Raw genomic sequence first — 24,514 nt, 5'->3', positions numbered from 1 at the left:
TTACAGAATGTCCACTAAGCTGACTTTGTCTGCTGTTTTTCTCATAGTTTAAGAGTCTGAACTTTAGGTATGGGGTTTAGGGAGACACCAAAGAGGTGAAGTGTCGTATTGTCACGTGGTAATGTGTATCATCCCTGGTTACGTTAGCCTTGATCATTTGATTAATGTTGGCTTTGCCAGGTTTCTGCATGGTTTTCCCCTTCTCCTACCTACTCTTTGGAAATGAATTATTAAGTCTAACCCACTCACAAGGAGGGCAGGCAATAAGCTCCACCTCCTTAAGGGAGAGTACGTATGTGTATTATCTAGAATGCTTTTGTAAAGAATATCTGTCTCTTATCTCCTTATTTATTTATTTAAACATTTATATCAGTATGGACTCACACATTTAATTGTATACTTTGGGTTATCAACCAATACAATGTTATTTCTTTTGTTTGCTCAAATTGTTTCAGATTTGGCCACTGGGAGTTTCCTTCTATAATTTTCATGGACTATCTCATCATGTTTGTGCCAATAAACTACTTTCCTAGATTAGAAGGTTGAGTTTAGCTCTTGAGAGCGTTTAAGCACCTTTGGTTGACCTGGCACCTTGGTATGTGGAGCTCCAACCCACAGTGGACATAAGAGGCAAACTGTACAACCCCACAACTATTCACTAATGTTTCTGGATGGGCTAGTAAGTCCAACCTCCTCTTGGGATTAAGTTTACTGATGGAGGAGGGTGAGACAGGGCCAAAGCTGGAGCTACTGGGAGTCAAGAAGGTGCCCAGGCATTTGCTTCCTTAAGGGTGAGAGGGAAGCAGGTGACATGATCCTAATTTGGAGCGTTACCAGCCCTTGAGGAGGCCTACATGCCCAAGCATCCTGAGACTCCCCTAGTAGGGAGTGATTTGTAGCCCAAGGATGGGGTCCACCCATTCTCAGGGCTTGATCCACAGACTGCAGCAGTTAAGGTGTTCAAGAGGCTTGAGTTGGGACTAGCACCCCATACTTATCTCCAGGACTTAAACTTGGGCACAAGTAAGGTTTTTGGATGCTCTTTTGTCTACCCGTAGTGGTGTAGACCTGTCCTTGACCCCTCCTGTGATTTTCATCTCTTTGTCTTGGGAGAGTATGGCATTTGGGAGCCAGGATAGTTTGAGGGAAGGAGTAGCAGGAAACAGGGGTGACAGTTGGAGCCGGGACAACAGAGCAGTTGGCTCAGCATGGAATCACTTAGACACGTCACCTCCCGTTGGTCTTTGGCAAAGAAAAAAACCACATCCTCTCCAAGAGCTTTGGCCTCAAGAGTAGGAAGGGCTTCCCACTCTTAACAGCCCAAGGGCTGAGGGAGCCACATGTGCCAGGTCCCTGCCCACAGGCCTTTGGAGCTTCTAGGGGGGGTGTGGACTGGGCTTAGGGTGCTAGTAGTTTATAAAGCAGCAGAAATCCTGTCCTGGGCAGAGCATTCTAGCAGCTGACACGATGAGGGGGGCACTGCTTGTGCTGGCATTGCTGGTGACCCAAGAGCTGGGCGTCAAGATGGGTGAGAGCAGATGGAGGGACAGATGACCTTCCTGATCCTTGCCCTGCTGTATCTCACTCCTTCACCTCCCATGGTGATCTCCAAACAGGTTCTAGCCACAAAGTTAGGCAGCAGCTGGGAGATCATTGTCCAGGAGTCCTCCAGAACCCCCCTGATGTTTTTAGTCGTTGAATGGAAGGAGAGGTTTGGAGATGGAGGGGTCATTAGTTGTGCACACAATAGGGGATAGTTAGTTGGGGGTAGTGGTGCTTATTTGAAAGACAGAAACAGGCAGGCTGGGATGCCCGGAGGCACCGGTCAGGGGTCTCTCCAGCTGCTCTCTTCTGCTGAGAGTGCCACATAGAAAATGTTCTGTCTGTCTGGGATGTAAGCAGTCCTGGGAGTGGGCAGATCTCTGCGGAAGGTGAGTCAGAAGACCCTGGATATACGTGAGTTGCTTTCAAGTGGTGGGCAAACAGGAACCTCCTACTCTGCTGATTCTTTTGTTAAGGTGTTTTCTGTTTGTGTCTTCAGCGGAAACTTGCCCCATTTTTTATCAAGTCTTTACTGTGGTGACCACTGGAAATGAATTACTGTTGGACTTCTTACTCACGGTAGTCAATGCTACTGAACCAGAGAGAACAGCCATGAAAAAAATCCAGGATTGCTACATGGAGAACGGATTGATGGCCAAGGCCTTGGATGCAATAGTCATGGTAATTTCCTATCCTTCCCCGCCTCCCCAACCTTCACGTTGCACGTGCAGCAGATTGTAATATTCCACATACAGACCATGCAGTCGGGGGCTACATGGCAAGTAAGAGCTATAAACAATCAAGCACATAAACCTTTGCTCCACTCTACAGCACATAGAATACGCAACCTCATGCCATGAGCACATCCAGCCTGTTCTTCTACCACACGTGTCCCTTGTGTGCGAATTACCTTACGCACAGTTGGAAAATAGCGGCCTAATATCGGTGTGGCATAGAAAGCGTGTTGACTCATAGGATTTTTTCTTTCTAGGTTAGGGGTGCCAGAATTGCAGGAGTAGGATTTTCACCTTCCACAGGGAAGAGAAAGTTCTTCATTCAGCTCCTGCACATGTAGGAGCCTTGTCAGTTCTAGTTGAGGAATTTTGAAACTAAGGCACCTGCCCTCAGACTCTCTTCCCAGGAAGGGACTCCCTGGCTTTGGGAAGCTTCTGGTTTTTGGCTTCTGTTTTACTTCCCCTTGTGCCCACCTTGATGGCTGCTATTCCTTTGGTTCAGAGTCTCACTTCCATCTGTATCATTTCAGGGTCTAAAGTCAGATTTTCCACTCTGTTGTTCTGGTGCCTGAGGCCCTCGAGGCAGCTCCTAGATACGTGCAGCTGCACCCCAGCGCTAGTCAGTGTACTTCTGGTGAACTATCTTTTTCCGTTATTTTTCTTGTTGCACAGTTAGGTAGATTTTGGTTAGTCTGCCTCTTACCTCTACTTGCCCTTAAGTGCTGCTTCTGTAAAATGAGAGCTTTGTGAAGAAGTGGAATTTCTTGCATGATTACGGGCACCCAGGGCACATGGGATTGTTCACAACACACACATACACATTCCATACGTCCAGTACACCTGACAGATGAGTCTCAGGTGAGGGAGACATCGCATGGACCCAGACTCAGCTACCTTGCCCCTCACCCATGCCCAGCCCCCATCACGCCCTCCAGAATCTTCTCCTCTTCTTGCCTCCCTCACTGGTTGTTCAGACTCCCTCCCGGCACAGGTGCGTGGGTGACGGGGGGAGCCGTCTCCATCCTGGTCTGACTGATCGCGGCCCTCTCTCCAGAAATCGGTCCGTGGGCTAGAGGTTCTTGCTAGGGATGAGTGGAATCACTGTGGATGAGGCATGAGGTGATCCTGGGGGAATGGATAGCGCTGCCATGCGCTCAGGTCTTCTGTCCCTCCTCGTCTTACTCTCTCCCAGGCAACCATCAGCTTCAGCAAAGTTTGCATGGATGAAGCAGCTCAGAACACCGTAGAAGATCTCAAGCTGAACACTTTGGGGAGATGAATCTTTGCCGCTGATGCCCCTTCTGAGCCCCATCCTCCTGCCCTGTTCTCCTTTACACCTAAAGCTGGAATCCAGATACCTGTCCTCACCTAATTCACTCATAATCAGGCAGACTGGAATAAAAAAACTGCATTTTAGCACCCCCGGGTGCCCCGTGTCTGTGTTCTGTGCGGGAAGCGTGGGAGGCCTGGCAGGAGATCCTGGGACATGGCAAAGGGAGGTGACATGTTCTCATTGAGAGCATGGGGACTGGAGGCAGGCTGAATCAGGAGCACATGTGAGCGGTTTCCTCTTCCTCGGGCCATTCTCTCATCTGCAAAATGGGGATTATGTGTGAGGATTAAATTAAATCACATACATGTAACCCCAGGATTCATCACCATGGAAGGATAAAAATGTTGTCCACGTAGCATATTTCCAACTGTGGCATTTGTCACAGCAGCAGAGCCTCTAGTCCCTTAAATGTCATCCTGGCAAGGGCACCTGGGTGGCTCAGTCGGTTAGGCGACTGAGTTCAGCTCAGGTCATGATCTCAAGGTTTGTGAGTTCGAGCTGGGCATCAGGCCCTGTGCTGACAGCTCAGGGCCTGAATCCTGCTTTGGAGTCTGAGTCTCCCTCTCTCTGCCCCTCCCCCACTTGCACGTGTGCAAGCGCTCACCCTCTCTCTTAAAAATAAACGTTAAAAAAAAATGTCACCCTGGCAATTTAAGGGTGGCTCAGGTGATGACCTGAGTGGGTTTATCACAAATCCTCTCTGTGTCTCAGTGGTATTTGCCATTTTCTGCTTCGTTTTTAAAAAATTTCTTAATGTTTATTTTTGAGAGAAGGAGAGAGAGAGTGCACACAAGTGGGAAGGGGCAGAGAGAGAGAGAGAGAGAGAGAGAGAATCCAAAGCAGGCTCCAGGTTCTGAGCTGTCAGTGCAGAGCCTGACACGGGGCTCAGACCCACGAACTGTGAGACCATGACCTGAGCTGAAATTGGACACTTTAACCGACTGAGCCACTCAGGCACCCCACCATTTTCTGCTTCTTTGGTAGATGTCTTCTGAGGAGGCCAACCTTTCTGCAGGAACTCTCAGTTCCACTGCTGTTCTTGGGTTCTGCCAGTGGAACCATGACCCCTATGCAGTCTTGGCTCAGGAGGAAGGGAGAAAAGAAGTGGATGGAAGAAACTAACCCAGAGGGAATGGCTGTCATGGGGGAGATCTGGCTCTTCTCTGGCCTAGTGGTTGAATTTAAGCATTTTAATTCACCTGTTTACTCATTTTACATCTGGGTTTCACACCTACCAAGTCTGCTAGACCTAACATTAACTGTTCAGGTCAGACTAAAGGTCTACAATTTTAGTGAGAAGTACAAAATAGAATTTGAATTGATAAGGGGCTAAATCATATCCCGTATATGTAGGGGATAAATTGACACTATAGAAATGTCAACTATTCCCAAAGCCATCTAAATTAATCTTTGTTCTAATGAAGATTGATTTAAAGTTCCTCCAAAAGAATAAATTCTTGAATTGATATCAAGCAAGACAATTTAGAAAAATAAGAACCATGAGCAAGATCTTTCTCACTAGGTATCACAACATAGGTATAAGACTAACAATTAATCTAGTTTCAGTAGAGAAATGGATGGTCATTGTGATAGAAGAGAAAACACATAAATAGACTCAAAGAAAGTTTAAGATATAATAGTGACAGCTTATTGAGTCATGGAGAAAGAATGGATTTTTTTTAAGTGGCATTGAACAAAATGACCAAAATATTTAAGAAATTAAGATGGATCTGCCAAGCCTTTCCCTGTGGATTAATGACTTGATTGCCAAAGTTCCAATAGTTAATTATCCATTTGTCATGAGTGATCTCTCTCTCTCTCTCTTTTGACTTCCGTGATATCATAGTCTGTTGGTTTTTCTCTATCTTATTGGGGCATCTTTCTCAGCTTTTTTTCTGGTTACTTGTGTCTTATACAAGCGATCATTGTCTTTGCATCCCTTTTCTATACAGACTTACTTTCTTCCAAATTTAAATCTTCAAACCCAGTACTAAAACACTTAAAGGCACAAAACTGGCTCTCACTAAATATTTGTTGAATTAATTAATATTGAAAAAACCCTAAATTCCTCCTCAGGCCCAAATATACAGAGGACTTAAATAAACAAAAGATTTGAATGGGAATTTTGAACAGCATAAATATGTCATTTCCCTCCAAAAATAACAGTTTATTTATGTTTTATAAACTGGATTTTTGAACAGGATTTTTTTGAAGAAAAAAGTACTTTATTTAAAAAATTTTTTTGAAAGAGAGAGAGTGAGCAGGGGAGAGGCAGAGGGAGAGGGAGAGAGAATCTTAAGCAGGTTTCATGTCCAGCGCAGAGCCTGACATGGGACTCAGTCCCACGAATCTTGAGATCATGGCCTGAGCTGCAATCAAGAGTTGGCCACTTAACCAACCGAGCCACCAGGCGCCCCTGAACAAAAATTTTAAAACAAATCAGGGGCAGCAAGGCCTATGAAATACTAAAATATATTTATTTATTTATATTTGACAGAGAGAGCACACATGAGCAGGGGAGAGGGGCAGAGGGAGAGGGAGAATCCCAAGCAGCCTCCATGCCCAGCATGGATCCCGACTCGGGGCTCGACCCTGGGATCATAACCCGAACTGAAACCAAGAGTTGGATGCTCAACTGACTGAGCCACCTAGGTGCCCCTATGAAATATTAAAACATAAACATCACAAGCAGATAAATGGACTGTGAAAAGAAGGCCAGACATAGATGTAAATAATCATGGATTTTATGATAAAGGTAACTTGCAAGTAAGTGAAGAAATTAGGATTATTTCATAAATGGAATGGTGCTGGATCAATTGATTGAACATTTGGGGAAATCGAACTATTGGATACCTCACTGACAGTTTTCTTCAAAATAAACTCCAGATAAGTTAAAGTCTTACATATTAAAAGATGTTTTAAGGTTATTTATTTTGACAGAGACAGAGACAGTGCAAGTGGAGGAGGGGCAAAGAGAGAGGAAGACACAGAATCCCAAGCAGGCTCCGCACTGTCAGCATGGAGCCCAACATGGGGCTTGAACTCATGAAACCATGAGACCATGACCTAAGTCAAAACCAAGAGTCAGACACTCAACTGACTGAGCCATCCAGGTGCTCCAAGGCTTATATATTTAAAGAGTGAGACAGAAAAATCCCACAAAAGTCTTGGAAAAAATTGTAGAATATTTTTATAACCTTAAAGAAGACCTTCTCAAAGATATGTGTGTGTGTGTGTGTGTATAATATAATCATAACATATATTATTATATATACATACAGAGAGTATAATACTTTTAAAAAATTGTTTTAGAAAGACAAAGTGTGAGTAGGGGAGGGGGACAGAGGGAGAGAGAGAGAATCTTAAGCAGGATCCACACTCAGTGGGGAGCCCAATGCAGGGCTTGATCCCATGACCCTGGGATCATGACCTGAGCCAAAATCAAGAGTCAGATGCTCAACCGACTGAGTCATCCAGGCACCCCTGAGAGTATAATACTTTTATGATACTTTTTTTTCACATTGCAATTCTATTTGGAATAAAATTCACTCTCTAAAACAAAAGAATAGAATAACAATCTAGATTGGGATTGATAACACTTGTAGAAATAAAATGTATGACACATCGCACAACTGCCAGGGGAGAAGAATGGATGCTTACTGTTCTTATGGTATTTTTTATACCATATGTGAAGAGATACAATATTACTTGAATGTTGATTGTGATAAGTTAAAGATGCATACTATAAAATAAAACCACTTTAAAATCACTAAAAAATAAGTGAATATATAACAAAATATTGAATTGTAAAAATAGTTCAAGGGATGCTTGGGTGGCTCAGTCAGTTAAGCATCTGACTCTTGATCTCAGCTCAGGTCATGATCTCACCATTCATGAGCTTGAACCCTGCATCAGGCTCTGCGCTGATGATGTGGAGCCTGCTTGGGATTCTTTCTCTCCCTCTCTCTCTCTCTCTGCCCCTCCCCCACTTGAGATGTCTCTGTCTCTCTCAAAATAACTAACTAAATAAAATAATTCAAAATTAGGCAGAAAAAGGACAGATGGGACAAATGGGAAATAAATAGCAATGCTGTAGATATAAATCCAATATATGAGTAATCACTTTAAATATAAATGGTTTAAAAATTCTTTTTAAGAGATGGAAATTGTTAGAGTGAATACAAAAGACTCCAATATATGCTGCCTATAGGAAACCCACTTTAAATGTAAAGACAAAACATATACGCTAAAAACATAAAACAAATGTCATTTGCATCTTCTCTCTTTTTATTCTGATCAATGTGGCTAGATGTTTAGGAGTTTTTTGAAAAGCCACATATAGGGTCTCATAAATTTGTCTATTATTTTACAGTTATATATTTGAGTGGCTTTTACTCTGGTCTGTTATTTTTCTTCTTCTGCTTACTTTGGATTTTGTCTGCTCTTTCTTTTCTAGTTTCTTAAGAGAGAGTCACTGATTTGAGATCTTTATTTTCTAATATTGGCATTTAGTGCTATAAATTTGCTAGCAGTATCCTACAATTCTTAATGAGTGTTGTTTGATTTTCATTCAGAACAAGGTACGTTCTAATTTCTCATTTCCTTTTTGACTTGTGGATTGTTTAGGAGTATATGATTTAATTTCCCAATATTTGAACACTTGCCAAATATCTTTTGATTACTGATTTCTAATTTAAATTGATCGAGAGAAGATACAAATGACCAAATTAGACTGCTTTATAGATTTTTGTCTCATAGTGCTTTAGAGATGTCTTCCATAGACCATAATTTCTCATGAGAATTCAGCTGTCATTCTTACGACAGTACTCCTGTATATGTAATGTGTCATTTTCCTCTGGAAGCTTTTATGATTTCCTTCTCTCCACTCCCCAATTTATTGAGATATAATCGACACATAACATTGTGTAAGTTTAAGATGTATACTGTGTTGTTTTGATACATTTATATATTACAAAATGATCACCACCATAGCATTACCTGGCACCTACATCCCATTACATAATTACCATTGCTTTTGTGTGATGAGGATATTTAAGACAGACTCTCATAGCATTTTCTTTTTTTTTTTTTAATGTTTATTTATTTTTGAGACAGAGAGAGACAGAGCATGAGCGGGGGGGGGGGGGGGGGGGGTCAGAGAGAGAGGGAGACACAGATCTGAAACAGGCTCCAGGCTCCGAGCTGTCAGCACAGAGCCCGACGTGGGGCTCGAACTCACAAGACCGTGAGATCATGACCTGAGCTGAAGTCAGACGCTCAACCGACTGAGCCACCCAGGCGCCCCTCATAGCATTTTCAAGTATGTAATATAGCATTTTTAGCTATAATCACCATACTGTACATTAAATCCCTAGAACTTGTTAATTTTATAATTGCAGTTTGTACCCTTTGACCAACGTCTCTGATTTTTTCCACCTCCAGGACCTGGTTAGCTCTGCTGTACTTACTGTTTCTCTGAGTTCGGCTTTTTAAAAATTCCACATATAAATGAATGTATATAGTATTTGTCTCAGCCTAAGATTTTACTCAGTGTAATGCCCTCAAGTTTCATCCAAGTTGTCACAAATGACAGGTTTCCCTTCTTTCTCTGCCTGAAAAGTATTCAATTTCTGTGTGTGTGTGTGTGTGTGTGTGTGTGTATGATTAGCAATGTCAAGCACATTTTTGTGTGCCTATTGGCCATCTGTATGTTTTCTTTGGAAGAGTGTCTATTCATTTTCTCTGCTTTTTTTTAAAAAAAGGGTTTTTAAAATATTGAGTTGTAGGAGGTATTTATATATTTGAGATACTAACCCCTTACCAGATAGATGGTTGACAAATATTTTCTTCAATTCCATAAGTTGCCTTTTCATTTTGTTAATTTTTTTTGCTATGCAGAAGATTTTTATTTTAACTACCACATTAACCAGTTAATTAATTAAACTTCCATCCTTGTCTTTATTCATACATATTTCATGTAGTCACAATCTGGGCAGAAACTATTTTCATCCTGCCTTTTTTTTCATCTGTTACATAAACCTGTTTCATGTTTCTCTATGCCTTTGTTTTCCTTTGAAATGTCTGTGTACTTTTTTTTTCTTTTCAAATTTTTATTTAAATTCTAGTTAGTTAACACACAATGCAATATTGGTTTCAGGAGTAGAATCATTTACATACAACACTCACTGCTCATCATAACAGGTGCCCTCCTTAATACCCATCATCTATCAAGCTCACCCCCACCCACCTCCCTCCATCAACCCTGTTTGTTCTCTACTGTTAAGAGTCTCTTGGGGTTTCTCTCCCTCTTTTCTCTTCCTCCCCTCCCATATGTTCATCTGTTTTGTTTCTTAAATTCCACATATGAGTGAAATCATATGGTATTTGTCTTTCTCTGACTAATTTCCCTTAGCTTAATATACTCTAGCTCCATCCATGTTGTTGCAAATGGCAAAATTTCATTCTTTTTGGTTGCTGGGTAATGTTCCACTGTATATATATACTATATCTTTTTGATCCATTCATCAGTCAATGGACATTTGGGCATTCTCCATAGTCTGACTATTGTTGATAATGCTGCTATAAACATCAGGATGCATGTATTTTGGTATTCTTTGAGTAAATACTTGTTATGTCAATTGCTGGGTCATGGGGTAGTTCTATTTTTAACTTTTTGAGGAACCTCCGTACTGTTCTCCAGAGTGGCTGTACCAGTTTGCATTCCCACCAGCAGTGCAAGTGGGTCCCCCTTTCTCCACATCCTTGCCAACACCTTCTGTTTCTTCTGTTGTTAATTTTAGCCATTCTGACAGGTGTGATGTGGTATCTCTTCATGGTTTTGATTTGTACTTCCTCGATGATGAGGGATGTTGAACATCTTTTCATGTGTCTGTCAGTGATCTGGAAGTCTTGTTTGGAAAGTAGTGACTTCATAAAGAGGTCCTGGAGTGCCCTACAGTGCAGTGTCCCCTGTTTTAGAACCTGGCACTTCAGGAGAAGTGTTGCTTCCACCCTGCTGTTGTTTGGAGTCACTTTTCCTTGCAGGACAGTCATCTGCATGACTCTCTGCCTGTTGTGGGCTCTGCTTGTTCATCCTCCCTGTTTGTGGGCTCCCTGGCATGAATGTCTGTTTTTCACCTTTCTCAGTGCTACTGGTTCCCTCTCCACGACAGACAGCTTTGCTCCCAACCACGTCTTCACCCTTCCTACCTTCTCTGATGTGGCCTCTTTGCTATCTTTAGTTGTGGAGTTTGTTCAGCGAGTCTTCAGATTGTCCTCTGGGTTATTGACACTACTGTGTCATCTAGTTGTGTCTATGGGATGAGGTGCACGTAGGTTCCTCCTGCTCCATCATCTTCCCAGCCCCATATGTTCTTACTTCTTGTGGAATAGCCATTAGTTCCTTTTATAGATAAGATTCCTGGTAGTGTGTTCCTATGTCAAAGGATACATGTACTGTAAATTTTAAAATACATTAAATAGATTACTCTTCAAGATATCTACAAAAGATTGACAGCTCCACCAGCAATTTAAGTTCCTGTAATAGTTGATCTTGAGTTATTTTACTTCATGACACATTTTGACTTTTGTTCTAAGGGGTTATGTTACATTTCTTGCTAGGGGACAAGAAGTTTTTCCCATGCTGGAGAAATTGAAGGTGGTATTGTGTGGTTGTAATAAGTAGTATTCTGTCCAACTTTCCTGCAATGTGAAATTTTAAGTTCCCCAATTTGTGTAGAGTTCAGAAAGTTTTTTTTTAAACAGAAGCCAACTTTAGGATGAGACCTAGTTGTGCTAAATATATTGCTTCATCACCTGCTTATGATAGGCATGGTCAGGTTTCTCTTAACTGTGTGTATGCAGTTTTAATAATAGGTGTTCATTTAGAATGGCATCTCTAACGTATGAGTGGCATTCGTAAATATGAAGAGTTACGTGGCTTTGGGCAATAGAAGGCTACCTCCCGCCCCAATATTTAAGGAAGTACGGTTAAATAGAGAGATTTAGCAGGGCTTATAACAATGAGTGGATACATGAAGAAAAAGATAGGAAAGCATGGCATTATACTTGGCCCCTTGTTACATGTGAGTACTAGGATTTCTTTTTTATTTTTAATGTTTATTCGTTTATCCTGGGGGAGAGAGAGAGAGAGAGAGAGAGAAAGAGAGAGAGAGAGAACATGAGTCAGCAGGGGGAGGGGCAGAGAGAATCCCAAGCAGGCTCCATGTTGTCAGTGCAGAGCCCAATGCAGGGCTCAATGTCATGAACCGTGAGATCACTACCTGAGCCAAAGTCAGACACTTAACTGAGCCACCCAGGTGTGCCCACAAACGGGGCTCTTGACACCGGCCCTTAGTTTTCCTCAGGGAACCTGGCCAACCTACCAAAGCAATGGCTATACACTGTTGGTCGACGTATGCACACTTGACACTTCCCACTGAGTTCACCCTTTAGTGTGAACCTAATGCTGGTCATCTAAATAATCGGAGATGTAGGACGTCAGAGTTCCTCAAGGATGGAAGGAGAGAACATGAAGGTTTTCTTTGGAGGCTCTGCACAGGTTCTACACTGGGCATTCTGGGGTCAGGCCTGGGCCAGACTGGGAATGGAGAGGTCTTCCAATCAGTGACAGAACTGGGACTAGACGCTTGGATTCAAAACTTTGGCCTATAGTGCATGTGTGTAGGCTTATTACAAAGTGACAGATGCAGGATGGGACAATAACAAGGATAAGGATCTCTACCAGAGGCTTCAGCAGGAATCTCTCTCCCCATGGCAAAATTATGTCATTTTTTTGATGTCTCTGGAAGCTAGAGTTCCAAACTTACTTATTGCCATGAGTCTTGGAACAGTTCAGAATCAGTATGAACCAGCTTTTCTTCTCCCAAATTCATATTCTCAAATTTGCCCTGGATCAATTTCCAGCAGCAAAACCATTTACTGTAAATAGTGAGTAACAGAAAACGAAGGCAGGGCTAGTGGAGGAGTGGGTTCAGTATGGCATGTATTTTCCTATCTCCTTACTGATTTCTTTTGGCCCTATTTCCTTTCTCAAGTGACTGGCATATTTAAAACGAGCTTGCTTATTACGCCTGTGACTTCCCACTGCACCTGCCCCTGGATTTCTCTTTATTCTCTACTCATTAGAGTGCCTCTATCCTTTTTGGAGTGCTCACATGTTAGGGTTTCAGCTTTGAAGCAAGTTCTTTAAGAGCTGGACATAAAGAGCTACTGAAACAAAAGGACTAGCCCTCTATTTAAACTTCTCACAATGGGGCACCTGGGTGGCTCAGTCGGTTAAGCGGCTGACTTCGGCTCAGGTCATGATCTCGAGGTCCGTGAGTTCGAGCCCTGCGTCGGGCTCTGTGCTGACAGCTCGAAGCCTGGAACCTGTTTCAGATTCTGTGTGTCCCTCTCTCTGACCCTCCCCCGTTCATGCTCTGTCTCTGTCTCAAAAATAAATAAATGTTAAAAAAAAAATTAAAAAAAAAATAAACTTCTCACCTCTGCCCCAGCCCCATCTAGTCTTTTAAGGTTAGCCACTCCCCTCACCCCACCGTGAACTTAATTTATGTGCCAAATATCTGAAGGCTTATAATGGGAAGACTTCATAATTCTCTCAGGAAGGTTATGAGAAAAAGCAGCAACAATGCAGAATCCGTATGTAAAATTTACTGGATGGACCAAGCAGGAACTGTTATATCTAAATGTAGTTTAAAGTGTTTGCAGACTGGTAGTAATCCCAGAACTTGTCTGAACTTGTCCAGAACTTGTCTGGGGCACCTGGATGGCTCAGCTGGGTGTGAGCGCACACACACACACACACACACACACACACACACCATCTTCTTTATCCATTTATCTGTCAATGGTCATTTAGGCTCTTTCCACACTCTGGCTATTGTCGATAGGACTGCTATAAACATTGGAGTGCATGTGCCCCTTCGAAATAGCACACCTGTATCCCTTGGATAGATACCTAGTAGTGCAATTGCTGGGTCGTAGGGTATGTATTTTAATATCGAAAAGGCTTTTGCTCTAAAAGAACAATGACCCAGAGATGTGCAATTCTCAGAGAAGGAAATATTAAAGCCAACAGACACATGAAAAGATTCTCAACCTTATTAACGATAAAAGATACGCAAATTTAGACCACATTGAGCCACAATTTCACACTTAGCAGACTGGCAAAATTTGAAAATTTCACAAAATCAAGTGCTGGCAGTAATAGCTGGCAACCAAAAGAACTATCAACCATGCTGGGAGTGCAAATTGGTACAATTTTGGAATACAATTTGTCATTGTATAATAAAGACGTGGATGGGAATATATTTTGCATTGGCAAATCTTTTCCTCTTACATATTGTAAGCCTTAAGAAGAATCTAGGTGGTGTCACAGTGTTTTTGCACACTACTCTTGCTATAGGAATTAAGCACCACACCCACAAGATACATACCGAGGTGGAGGCACACTGATGAATCTGATACACATAAGTACTTGAAATACACAAGAAAATTCATAGCCACACAATTTATCATTTAAAAATAAGTACAATTGAAATCAACAATTACAAATTAAAAGAAAGTAAAGGATAAACCCACAGATACACCCGCAGTAGGCTGCTTTGGCCTGCGGACAACTGCAGGTGGCGCGCGTTTGGGTGGGCGGGGCGAGGTCAGCGCTTCTGGAGACAGAGGTGGGGGAGGCTCTGCCCGTTATCGGAGGAGTGAAGATCTTTTTCCTCAAAGCGTTCGCTCGAGCCTGTCATTTCTGAGTCCTTCGAGGACCTGTACACGTGACGGCGGCAGTCAGTGTCACAGCCGCGACGCGACCGCACACATTTCCGGGAAGTGGCGTCTGTGCGCTGACAACTGTTGCCATGAAAGCCCGGACACAGGGCATTTTAGGGAACGACAGGACTGGGCAAGCGGACGCCGAACACTCAAGACCCTCACGTGCTGACCACAGTGGCCCAGGCTTTTGTACGAGAGGAGACCTTCCGCTGGCAGAGGCCAGCTCTCCGCCGGCACCAAGCAAGGGCGGCCCACGTCCCGGCAGGAGGACGTACGCGTGAGCAGACCGGCGACCCGGAAGACCTTTCGCGGCCGCCTAATTTTCTGGGAAGTGTAGTTTCGTGGTTCGGGCGCCATTGTACTTAAGAAGCAAGCAGAGGGCGATCCTGTTGTCCCCTGGATACTTCGCGTGCGCGTCCCGGTGGAGCAGCTCTGCGACGAGAGCCATCCGCCGGGGCGTTCCTCAGACAGCGCGGCCGTTTTTCTCGCCGGGCGCCCGGAGCTCGCACGGCCGCGCAGCCTTCTGGGAAGTGTGGTTTTACGGGGGGACGTACGAAGCGCCGGTAACTTCCCTGACGCGGAGGCGTCTGGGAAATGCCGAGCTGGTGTGGGCTCCGTCCTCCGTCCACCCCGCGGTAGTGTCGGGAAGGTGGCCGAATTTTCCAGGGATAGTGCGGTTCTCGTGACGGCGGCGGCCCTGGTCCGCGGAGGTGCGGGCTCTGGTCCGCCCGGCCCGGGCCTCGGGGCCAGGGAGGGCCCGCCGGAACTCAGGCAAGTGTGAGTCCCAGCAGGGCGGCGGGGCGCCGGGCACGCTGGTGCCTAGTCTACCCCGCGGGGGGAGCACCGCCTGGGCCTTAGCCTCCTGGACCTCTCTGTAAAAGGGGTATCGCTTACCGCCTAGAGCTGTGACAAGGAAATGGGCGAGTGAGTGTGCAGGGTACGCACTGAAAGAAAACCCCATCCGCAGTGGTGTTTAGCCAGTCCGGTCATGAAACTGACGCTTTTCACGTGTGCAGCCTTCAACCAGATGGGTTCAGTATCGCTTAGTTTCAGTTTTCTCCCCCTTTAGAAGAGAAATATGGAATAATGTGAATGTCCACCATGCATAGTTGTGAAGATTGAACGAGCTCTTCACATGATTGCTGTTGTTCTGTGAGCCTGTCTCTTGTGTGTGTGTATAAAATAAGTGTATATTTATGTATGTATGTATGTATATATATATATACATACATACATACATACATACATACTATACATACATAAATACACACACACATATATAGTAGATTTACACACCGTTGGCGCCTGGTGAATGATTACCTCGTGCTAAGGAACACTCTGCTAGTTCAGGGGAAGAATGGAGTCTTAGAAAGTGATTCCCAGTGTACTTTTCCTTGCAAGTGTGTTACAGAGCTGCAAGATAAGCCTCATTTTTCATGGCTTCTTTTTTGTGTTGATCTGCCTTCTCAGGACACTACTCTTCTTTAAGACAAGAGCCTGAAAAGAGGACTGTGTTGACTATTGGAAATTGCAAAGCCATGTTCCAGGTAAGTCGGTAAGGTCCCCGGATCTTCCTGAAACACCTTAGCAGAACTCTTGAGTGTTTGCTTTGCTTCTCTTGCCAGTTCCTACCTAACGAAGTCCATTTAGGGACCGGATCTATGATTCCTTTCATTATAGCAAAGGATGGAGCCCACAGAAGAACTCCCAAAGTACTGTCTACTCTCAGTGCTCCTCTTTTGCCATTTTTCTGCTTGAAGCCTCTGTAGAATCTTGAGCAAAAAAAAAAAAAAAAATTTTTAATTACAATTCAGAATTCATGTTTAGAATTTTAGGTTATTTGCTTTACAGTTGTCAAAGCAGTATCATGTGGTCTCAGTTAATGGTATGCCAGTCCTTTCAGTTGTTCAAGTCAAGAGATGTTTGGAGTCCTCTTTGATTCTTTCCTTTCTCTTGTAACACATTCAGACGCCCTAGTTGAATCTGAAATACATCCCGGATATCTACAGAATCTCACCAGTGGTTGCAACATCACCATCACCACCACCGCCACCACCATCCTGTCATTCCTCAGCTTAAAACTCTTCAGTGACCCTAACTCAAGTCAGAGTTCTATAGTGACTTAAAACGCTTTGTGCAGGGGCGCCTGGGTGGCTCCGTTGGTTAAGTGTCCAACTCTTGATTTCGGCTCAGGTCATGATCTCACATTCGTTAGATCGAGCCCTGCATCGGGATCCTTGTTGAAACCTAAGAACCTAAGAGTCTCTCTTTCCTTCTCTCTCTGTGCCTCCCCTGCTGGCTTCTTGCATTTGTTCTCTTGAAAGAAAGAGAGAGAGAGAGAGAAAGAGAGAGAAAGAAAGAGAAAGAAAGAAAGAAAGAAACCAAAATGCTTTGTGCAATTACGCTTTTATTCCTCTGATCTCATCTTACTACTCTGTCTCCTTGTTCCCGTGAGCTCTAGCCACACTGGCTACGGCTTCCAGGCCTTGGAAATTGCTGTACCATCTGCTTGGAATATTCTTTCCCCAGATATGTAGAAGCTTGATTCTTACCCCCTTCATAGCTTTGCTCAGTGGTTACTTTCTCAGGAAAGCTTCTCCTAACACCTGCAGTCAACTTTTCTAACAATCACTTCTACTCCTCCTCACTGCTTTGTTGTTTTCCAAAGTGGTTATCACTCACTAGATAACACGCTATTTAGTAAGTGCATATGCTCGTTGTTGGTCTCCTCCCTCTAGGAGGGATTTTTTTCCCCCTGTCTTGACTGTTTTCAGGACCCAGTGTGGCATCTGACACAAAACTGATGCTTGGTTGTTCAAAATAATAAGTTTTCACCATAGCCGCACTTTTGTTTTCATGGAGGAAGACTTTATTAATTATAAGGGAATGGGAATATAAGGAATTAAACAATTATAGTAAACATAAAGAGGGAGAGAAGTATAGAGAAGAACAGAGAAGGCTTAATACAGCAAATCAGGTACTTAAAACATCTGACCTTCTGGCTCGGGAAACCCTGCGGTGACCAGCCCAGTTGGAGTCCCAAGGGTCCTGGAAGGAGCATCCTCCCCTCAGGTGAGACTTCCGAGTAGCTATCCTGCCAGGGCAATATATACATATACTACCCTTGTGTGATTTATGGTTAGTCATTAAGTTTGCCCAAGTGCAGTGCTGAGCAAGCTGGTTTTGTTTCTCTTATCGTATCTCACCCAGGAGCCTGGCATCTGTATATTCCTTTTCCCTTCCTGATCCATTCTAGGAGGCCAGCCTGATTTGGCTCAAGGAGGAACATGAGGCACATTAATCCCTCTTGGCGTCAGGAACAGAAGGGCCAGTTTTGATCTTGAGGCCAGATACGGCATACAAGCTGACGTGTGGCTCTGGGCAGAAATGCGAAACAAGTCACATGAACAGCTTTACACGGAACATTGGTAAATCGTTGTTGAGTGAATGAACTTTGAAACAAACGGTTAGGATCCTTGAAAAAAAAGGGTAGGATCATCAGGTGGAAGGTGAAGCCTGGCATAGTGTTAGTGGCATATGTACACGTTGGGCAGAGTCTGGTTTCTTGGGAATATTATTAGATAACTAGGGAAAAAACTTTTTAAGTAAAAGCTAAAGTGAACTAGTTGCCAACATCATTCATTGATACATTTTGTAAACACTTGTGAAATATCTGTTGGGAAGAATCTTACATAGGTTTGAGCGTCCTATCCCGTGACATGTAGGACTTCGTAATCTAGTGCAATACTAAGAGAACTTTTCTTTTCTTTTTTCTTTTCTTTTTTGTCCTTTATTTCTTTTCTTTCTTTCTCTTTCTTTCTTTCTTTCTTTCTTTCTTTCTTTCTTTCTTTTCTTTCTTTTCCTTCCTTCCTTCCTTCCTTCCTTCCTTCCTTCCTTCCTTCCTTCCTTCCTTCCTTTCATTTGTTTTACTTATTTAGAGCACAGGAAGGGCAGAGAGAGGAGAGAGAGGGAATCCCAAGCAGGCTCCTCACTGTCAGCGTGGAGCCTGATGTGGGCCTCGAACTTGTGAACCATGAGGTCATGACCAGAGCCAGAATCAAGAATTGGACACTTAACTGAGCCACCCAGGCACCCCCTAAGAGAACTGTGGTGGAAATGTTCTTTTTGTGTACTGTCCAGTATGAAGCCACCAGCCCTATGTGATTATTGAGTACTTGAACTGTGACTAAAGTGACTCAGGAACTAAATTTTAAAGTTTAATTTTTAAAAATTATTGATTTAAACGTACATAGCCAAATGTGGCTAATGGCTACTGTTTTGAGCCAGTACAGGGCTGGTAGAAAAGTAAGAAAGCATAAGAAATTAAGATAGGTGCTGGAATAAAGATCCTAAGTTCTTCTGGGGACAAAGATGAATGAATATCCCAGGCTGCCCAGGCAACTGAAGGGGCAGGAAGAGTTGAAGCATCCCTGAGGAGGCAAGGCTGGAACTGGTTTTGGTGACCCAGGGTACCAGGGAGGCAGAGATAGGAGTGAAGTTATACCAGACTGAGAGAACATCTTGAGCACAGGTACATAGGGCTAAGAATCTTTCAAGGAACTGTGAAAATTTTCTAAAGTGGTGGTTCTCCAACAGGGGTGATTTTGTCTCCTTTAGTCCTACCCATAGGGGACATTTGATAATGTCTGGAGGAAACATTTTTGGTTGTCGCAGCCCTGGGGTGCAGGGGAATGGGTAGAGGCTAAGGGTGCTACTAACTAAACACTCTGCAATGCACAGGACAGCTCCCACCACGATTATCCAGCCTGAAGTGTCTATTGACATTGGTCAATAGACCAATGTACTCGAACTGTGACTTCAGCTCGGGTCATGATCTCACGGTTCGTGAGTTCAAGCCCTGCGTTGGGCTCTGTGCTGACAGCTCGGAGCCTGGAGCCTGCTTCGGATTCTGTGTCTGCCTCACTCTCTGCCCCCTGTCCTGTTCACACTCTGTCTCTGTCTCTCAAAAAGTGAAGAAATGTTAACAAAAAATTTTTAAAAGTAAATAAATACACTTAAATAAATAAAACCAAAGACCAGTATCACTAATGAATATACAGGCCGAATATCCAAATAAAATAATAGAATATTGAATCAGCCACTTGGAGTGAAAAATGTATCATAGCCAAACAATGTCCACATCATCAATGAAAGATGATAATAATGCCATTTTAAATGTATACATTTTTTGCACATATTATAGTTTGACTAATGAGTAAGCTGTTACTGAACATTTAAGCTTTTTCTAAAGGTTTGCTATTTTAAATAATATCATGAACGGGTACTATTTTCTTAGAATATTTTCCTTGAAATGTGTTCTCTGATTCTTTGCCTGTACTTTTCAATGTTTGTTTGTTTTTTGTTTTTTGTTTTTTTTAATTTTAGTGTTTATTTTTGAGAGAGAGAGAGTGCACAAGTTGGGGAGGAACAGAGAGAGAGGGAGACACAGAATCCAAAGCAGGCTCCAGGCTCTGAGCTGTCAGCACAGAGCCTGACGTGGGGCTGGAGCCCACAAACCCTGAGATCATGATCTGAGCCGAAGTCGGATGTTTAACCGACTGAGCCACCCAGGCGCCCCTCTTTGCCTGTACTTTAAGGTCCAATTCAAGGACTGCCTATGGCATGAAACTGTTCTTTAGTTTTCTTGCCCATGGGTCTCAATTTTTTTAAATTTCAGATCACCAATACAAGGTTTAATTATATACCATAAATGGTATGTATGGTATGTATGTATGGTAACCACCATAAACTAGTTACATATGTATCTTTCTTTAATATAAAGATGTCTTTTTTCTGAACATACTGGATCATTCTTTTGAACCTTATTGGATCATCATTTTTTATTTACCTGTCATGTAAGCTATAAAAAAAATACAACTAAGTACTTGACTGTATGCTGTCACATGTTGAATGCTGATTTTAAAAATTTTAGAATTTTCTTCCCTTTGGCAGAACAAACTCTCCTGAAGCAAAAGCTCTCATATTTCTCTTACCCTTATTGTAAAACAATGCCAAACACATAATTATCCAATTACTATGTAACTTAGATCCCTGATCATTGCTATAACTACTGAATCTTGTTCCCTTTCTTCTACAACCAGGGTAATTTTGTTCCTTAGTCAGTGACAGAAGTGGCCCTGGCTATGACTGAGCCTAAATATGTTTGCTCTTTCAGGTGACATTTAGTGATGTGGCCATAGACTTCTCTCATGAAGAGTGGGGATGGCTAGATTCTGCTCAGAGGGATTTATACAAGGATGTGATGGTCCAGAATTATGAGAACCTGGTTTCTCTAGGTAAGCACAGCTCCCTCTCTACCCCAGTGGGGGAGACTTTCTGTCAATTACTGGAGATCCTCCTGAGTAAATGGCTGAAATTTTGTTTCAGATTCCCAAGGATGTGTAGAGTTCTTTTGTGCCCTGCCTGAAGCTTATCTTCCCATTTCAGTGAAACTTCCTTTCGTTCCTTTTATGATGATGGCCTCTCCTTCATGAGGACCACAGTTTAAACAGGTTCTGTATTTTTCCTGTAAGCAGGTCTTTCCATACCTAAGCCGTATGTGATCAGTTTATTGGAGGATGGAAAAGAACCTTGGATGGTGGAGAAGAAACTGTCAAAAGGTATGTTTCCAGATGAGTCGTGGAGAATCAGGCAAAAGAAGTCTTTGTTAAACATGCTTGTGGAAAGTATGGAGGCATTTTTGCATATTTTAGGGGTACTCTCTTCAGAGATCCCAAATGTAACATATGAGGGATCCTTAGATTTCAAAACAGCCATTCCTCCACCCCGGGTTATTATCTTTCTGCATTACTTATGTTATCTAATAAAAAATGGAGGTTTTGCCATCATTATAATTCAGATTGTTATTTTACTTGCAACAAAATAAAGCAAATTATTCTCTTTAAGTCCACTTAAGGAAAACTATACCAATGGTTTTAGGCAAAGAAAGGCTGTCAGTCAGATGGCAAATGAGTTTTCCCCTAAGGCTGAGCTTCGAGGGTCAAATGTGGACATGAGTGATAGAGGAAGTAAAGAATGTATAAAAAAGTTTCTAGGAACAATGTTTTCTAATGTCCAATAAATGATACGATTTTACACAGATCCTACACAAACAAAGCCTAAATCTTTTAGAACGATAAAGAATATTTTGTTTGTTGTTAACTGTGTAATGCAGTACTGTAAATTGTGCATTTTGGGGAGATGGGGTGGCTCAGTCGGTTGGGCATCCAGCTCTTGATTTTGGCTAAGGTCATGCATGATCTCATGGTTTATGGGATCAAGCCCCATGTTGGACTCCGGACTCAGCATCGAGCCTGCTTGGGATTCTCGGTTTCCCTCTCTCTGCCCCTCCCCTGTCTAAAAATAAATAAATAAACTTAAGAAAATGTGCATTTTAAGCATACTAACTGACAGTAAATTGAGAATAACTGAAGGTTGGAGAACCAAGGCTGTGAGACCAAAATGTGGTCTTTCACATAAATGTAGGTACAGAATAGAACGTTGGCTTGGAATCCAGAATACCTTGTGCGTTTTTTTTCCTTACAGTTTCACTTTTTTTCCACAGACTGTTTGCCTGTATTTAACTCATTTTCCTTATTACTCTCTGTTCCCGTCTCTCTGAGCTGTCTCTGTTTTCTGCTCCATTTGAACTTTGTTCAGAAATGATTGAATACATGAGAATTGTCAGTTATGTGCTTTCTGGGGATGAAGATGTGCTCTATTTTTCCTCTAGTTCTCTAATCCTTCCATAGAAGTTTCTTTTTAAGAAGTACAGAAAAAAGCAGTGTTTTGCTTTCTTGATATATTTCAGATTGGGAATCAAGATGGGAAAACAAGGAATTATTAATGAAGGAGGATATTTATGATGAAGATTCACCCCAAATGGTAATAATAGAAAAAATTACAAAACAAAATCATGAATTTTCAAATTTTAACAAGGACTGGGAATTTATAGAGGCGTTGGAGGGGAAGCATGAAAATCAGGTAGAACATTTCAGACCTGTGACCCTCACCTTTAGAGAAAGTCCCACTGGGGAAAGTATTCACAAATTTAGAAGCATCCTCCATTTAAAGTCTATTCTTTCTGAACCACAAAGAATTTCTGCTGAAGGAAAATCACATAAACATGATATATTTAAGAAGAGCTTACCAAAAAAACCTGTTATAAAAAATGACGGTATCAATGGTGGAAAGAAACTTTTGAATTCTAAAGAAAGTGTGGCAGCCTTCAGCCAGAGCAAATCTCTTACCCTTAACCATTCTTATAATAGAGAGAAGGTCTATACATGCAATGAATGTGGGAAAGCCTTTGGCAAGCAGTCCATCCTTAATCGCCATTGGAGAATTCATACCGGAGAGAAACCATACGAATGTCATGAATGTGGGAAGACGTTTAGCCATGGCTCATCCCTAACTCGACATCAGATAAGTCACAGTGGAGAGAAACCTTACAAATGTATTGAATGTGGGAAGGCCTTCAGCCACGTGTCATCACTTACTAATCATCAGAGTACTCACACTGGGGAGAAACCGTATGAATGTATGAACTGTGGAAAGTCGTTCAGTCGTGTTTCACATCTCATCGAACATCTGAGAATTCATACTCAAGAAAAACTCTATGAGTGTCGAATATGTGAGAAGGCCTTCATTCATAGGTCGTCTCTCATTCACCATCAGAAGATTCACACTGGAGAGAAACCTTATGAATGTAGTGAATGTGGAAAAGCCTTTTGCTGTAGCTCACACCTTACCCGACATCAGAGAATTCACACTGTAGAGAAACAGTTCGAATGCAACAAATGTCTGAAAGTCTTTAGCAGCTTGTCATTTCTTATTCAGCATCAGAGTATTCATAATGAAGAAAAACCTTTTGAATGTCAGAAATGCAGGAAATCCTTCAACCAGCCAGAATCACTGAACATGCATTTAAGAAATCACACTAGATTGAAACCTTATGAATGCAGTATATGTGGGAAAGCGTTCAGTCATAGGTCATCCCTGCTTCAACATCACAGAATTCACACTGGAGAGAAGCCCTATGAATGTATTAAATGTGGGAAGACCTTCAGCTGTAGTTCAAACCTTACCGTACATCAGAGAATTCATACTGGAGAAAAGCCATATAAATGTAATGAGTGTGGGAAGGCTTTTAGCAAAGGTTCAAATCTTACTGCCCATCAGAAAATCCATAATGGAGAGAAACCCAGTAGTGCAATAACTGTGGAAAAGCCTTTAGGCCACATGAACCTTTCTACGTGTGAAAAACCATATAAGCGAGAAACTGTATGAATGCGATATTTGTCATAATACACTTAGCCATAGATCCTTCCTGAAAATTTATACCGGAGAAAAGTCTTTTGAATGTAATGAATGTGGGAAGGTCTTTAGCAGTAAAACAAGCCTTACTGTCTATCACAGTTCACACTGTAGAGAGAATGTTTATTGCCTTCATAAAGGCAATAAATACGGGAAAGCCATTAGCCACTGTTAATCCCTTAATTGACAGAAGTAAGTACCACAGGAGAAAAACCCTATATATGTAGCATATGGGAAAGACATTAGGCAATATGAATCTCTTATTGAACACACAGGAGAGAAGCAATATGAATATAAAAATTGTGGGAAGTCCTTCAGTGAAAGTGTATCCCTTATTCTGTCTCAGTTCACACTGGAGAGAAAGCTTGTATGAGAAATGTAGCAAACTGTTCATTGCGTTATCTTGCTAGACCTCACAAGATTAATGCTAGAACAGCCTGAAAGACGTAGGAGTTATGTGTAAATCTTTCTTTATAATGATGTTATTTGTAAGCAGTTCTACAGGAGAGCAAATGAGTAGATTATAAATGAATATGCATTTCTTATAGCAATAGCAAACGATTTTACTCGAGTCCTGCATAGAAGTTTCTTTAGCTAATGGGCATGTGAAGAAATTTAGTCCCCCAGTGGATCCAGGAAATGTTTTAAAGTTAAAAATTAAAGCTGCAAAAGAAGTAAAAGGTGGTGTGAATAAAGTTTTTGGTCTCTAATAAAATCAGTTTGTATATAATGAACTCTTTCACTGTGACACTGATATTTCTTGCAAAGTTTTTTACTTTCCTCTTGAAGCATTAAG

The 24,514-nt window shown here is 42.3% G+C and overlaps 2 protein-coding genes across 5 annotated transcripts; both read left to right on the top strand.

Moving 5' to 3' along the window:
* Window positions 1-1,418: 1,418 nt before the first annotated feature.
* LOC109251623 (major allergen I polypeptide chain 2-like) lies at window positions 1,419-3,695 on the top strand. The gene is made up of 3 exons (XM_019423396.2): window positions 1,419-1,528; window positions 2,042-2,223; window positions 3,469-3,695. The coding sequence occupies exons 1-3, from the start codon at window positions 1,468-1,470 to the stop codon at window positions 3,553-3,555; spliced, it is 330 nt and encodes a 109-aa protein (XP_019278941.2). The 5' UTR covers window positions 1,419-1,467; the 3' UTR covers window positions 3,556-3,695.
* Window positions 3,696-14,576: 10,881 nt separating this feature from the next.
* On the top strand, window positions 14,577-24,452 carry LOC109251440 (zinc finger protein 181). 4 transcript variants are annotated; one of them, XM_019423082.2, is made up of 5 exons: window positions 14,577-14,674; window positions 15,874-15,950; window positions 20,579-20,699; window positions 20,937-21,023; window positions 22,214-24,452. In XM_019423082.2, the coding sequence occupies exons 2-5, from the start codon at window positions 15,942-15,944 to the stop codon at window positions 23,689-23,691; spliced, it is 1,695 nt and encodes a 564-aa protein (XP_019278627.2). In that variant the 5' UTR covers window positions 14,577-14,674; window positions 15,874-15,941; the 3' UTR covers window positions 23,692-24,452. The 4 variants fall into 4 exon arrangements, with proteins under 4 accessions (XP_019278627.2, XP_019278626.2, XP_019278628.2 ...); XM_019423081.2 differs by lacking the exon at window positions 14,577-14,674 and adding an exon at window positions 15,069-15,180; XM_019423083.2 differs by lacking the exon at window positions 14,577-14,674 and adding an exon at window positions 15,132-15,174 and having other exon boundaries at window positions 20,940-21,023.
* Window positions 24,453-24,514: the final 62 nt, after the last annotated feature.

Source organism: Panthera pardus, unplaced genomic scaffold, assembly GCF_024362965.1.
Source record: "Panthera pardus isolate Hobbes unplaced genomic scaffold, ASM2436296v1 HiC_scaffold_18, whole genome shotgun sequence".
NCBI lineage: Eukaryota > Metazoa > Chordata > Mammalia > Carnivora > Felidae > Panthera > Panthera pardus.
Note: the sequence above shows the minus strand (reverse complement) of the source record. Positions and strands in the feature narration are given on the sequence as shown.

Bases quoted from the DNA above. Each gene is read 5' to 3' on its own strand.
- LOC109251440 (XM_019423082.2), top strand. The intron at 20,700-20,936 runs GTAAGCACAGCT...TTTTCCTGTAAG, and splicing joins TGAGAACCTGGTTTCTCTAG to CAGGTCTTTCCATACCTAAG. The intron at 21,024-22,213 runs GTATGTTTCCAG...GATATATTTCAG, and splicing joins GGAGAAGAAACTGTCAAAAG to ATTGGGAATCAAGATGGGAA.
- LOC109251623 (XM_019423396.2), top strand. From the start codon at position 1,468: ATGAGGGGGGCACTGCTTGTGCTGGCATTGCTGGTGACCCAAGAGCTG. The intron at 1,529-2,041 runs GTGAGAGCAGAT...TTGTGTCTTCAG, and splicing joins AGAGCTGGGCGTCAAGATGG to CGGAAACTTGCCCCATTTTT. The intron at 2,224-3,468 runs GTAATTTCCTAT...ACTCTCTCCCAG, and splicing joins CCTTGGATGCAATAGTCATG to GCAACCATCAGCTTCAGCAA.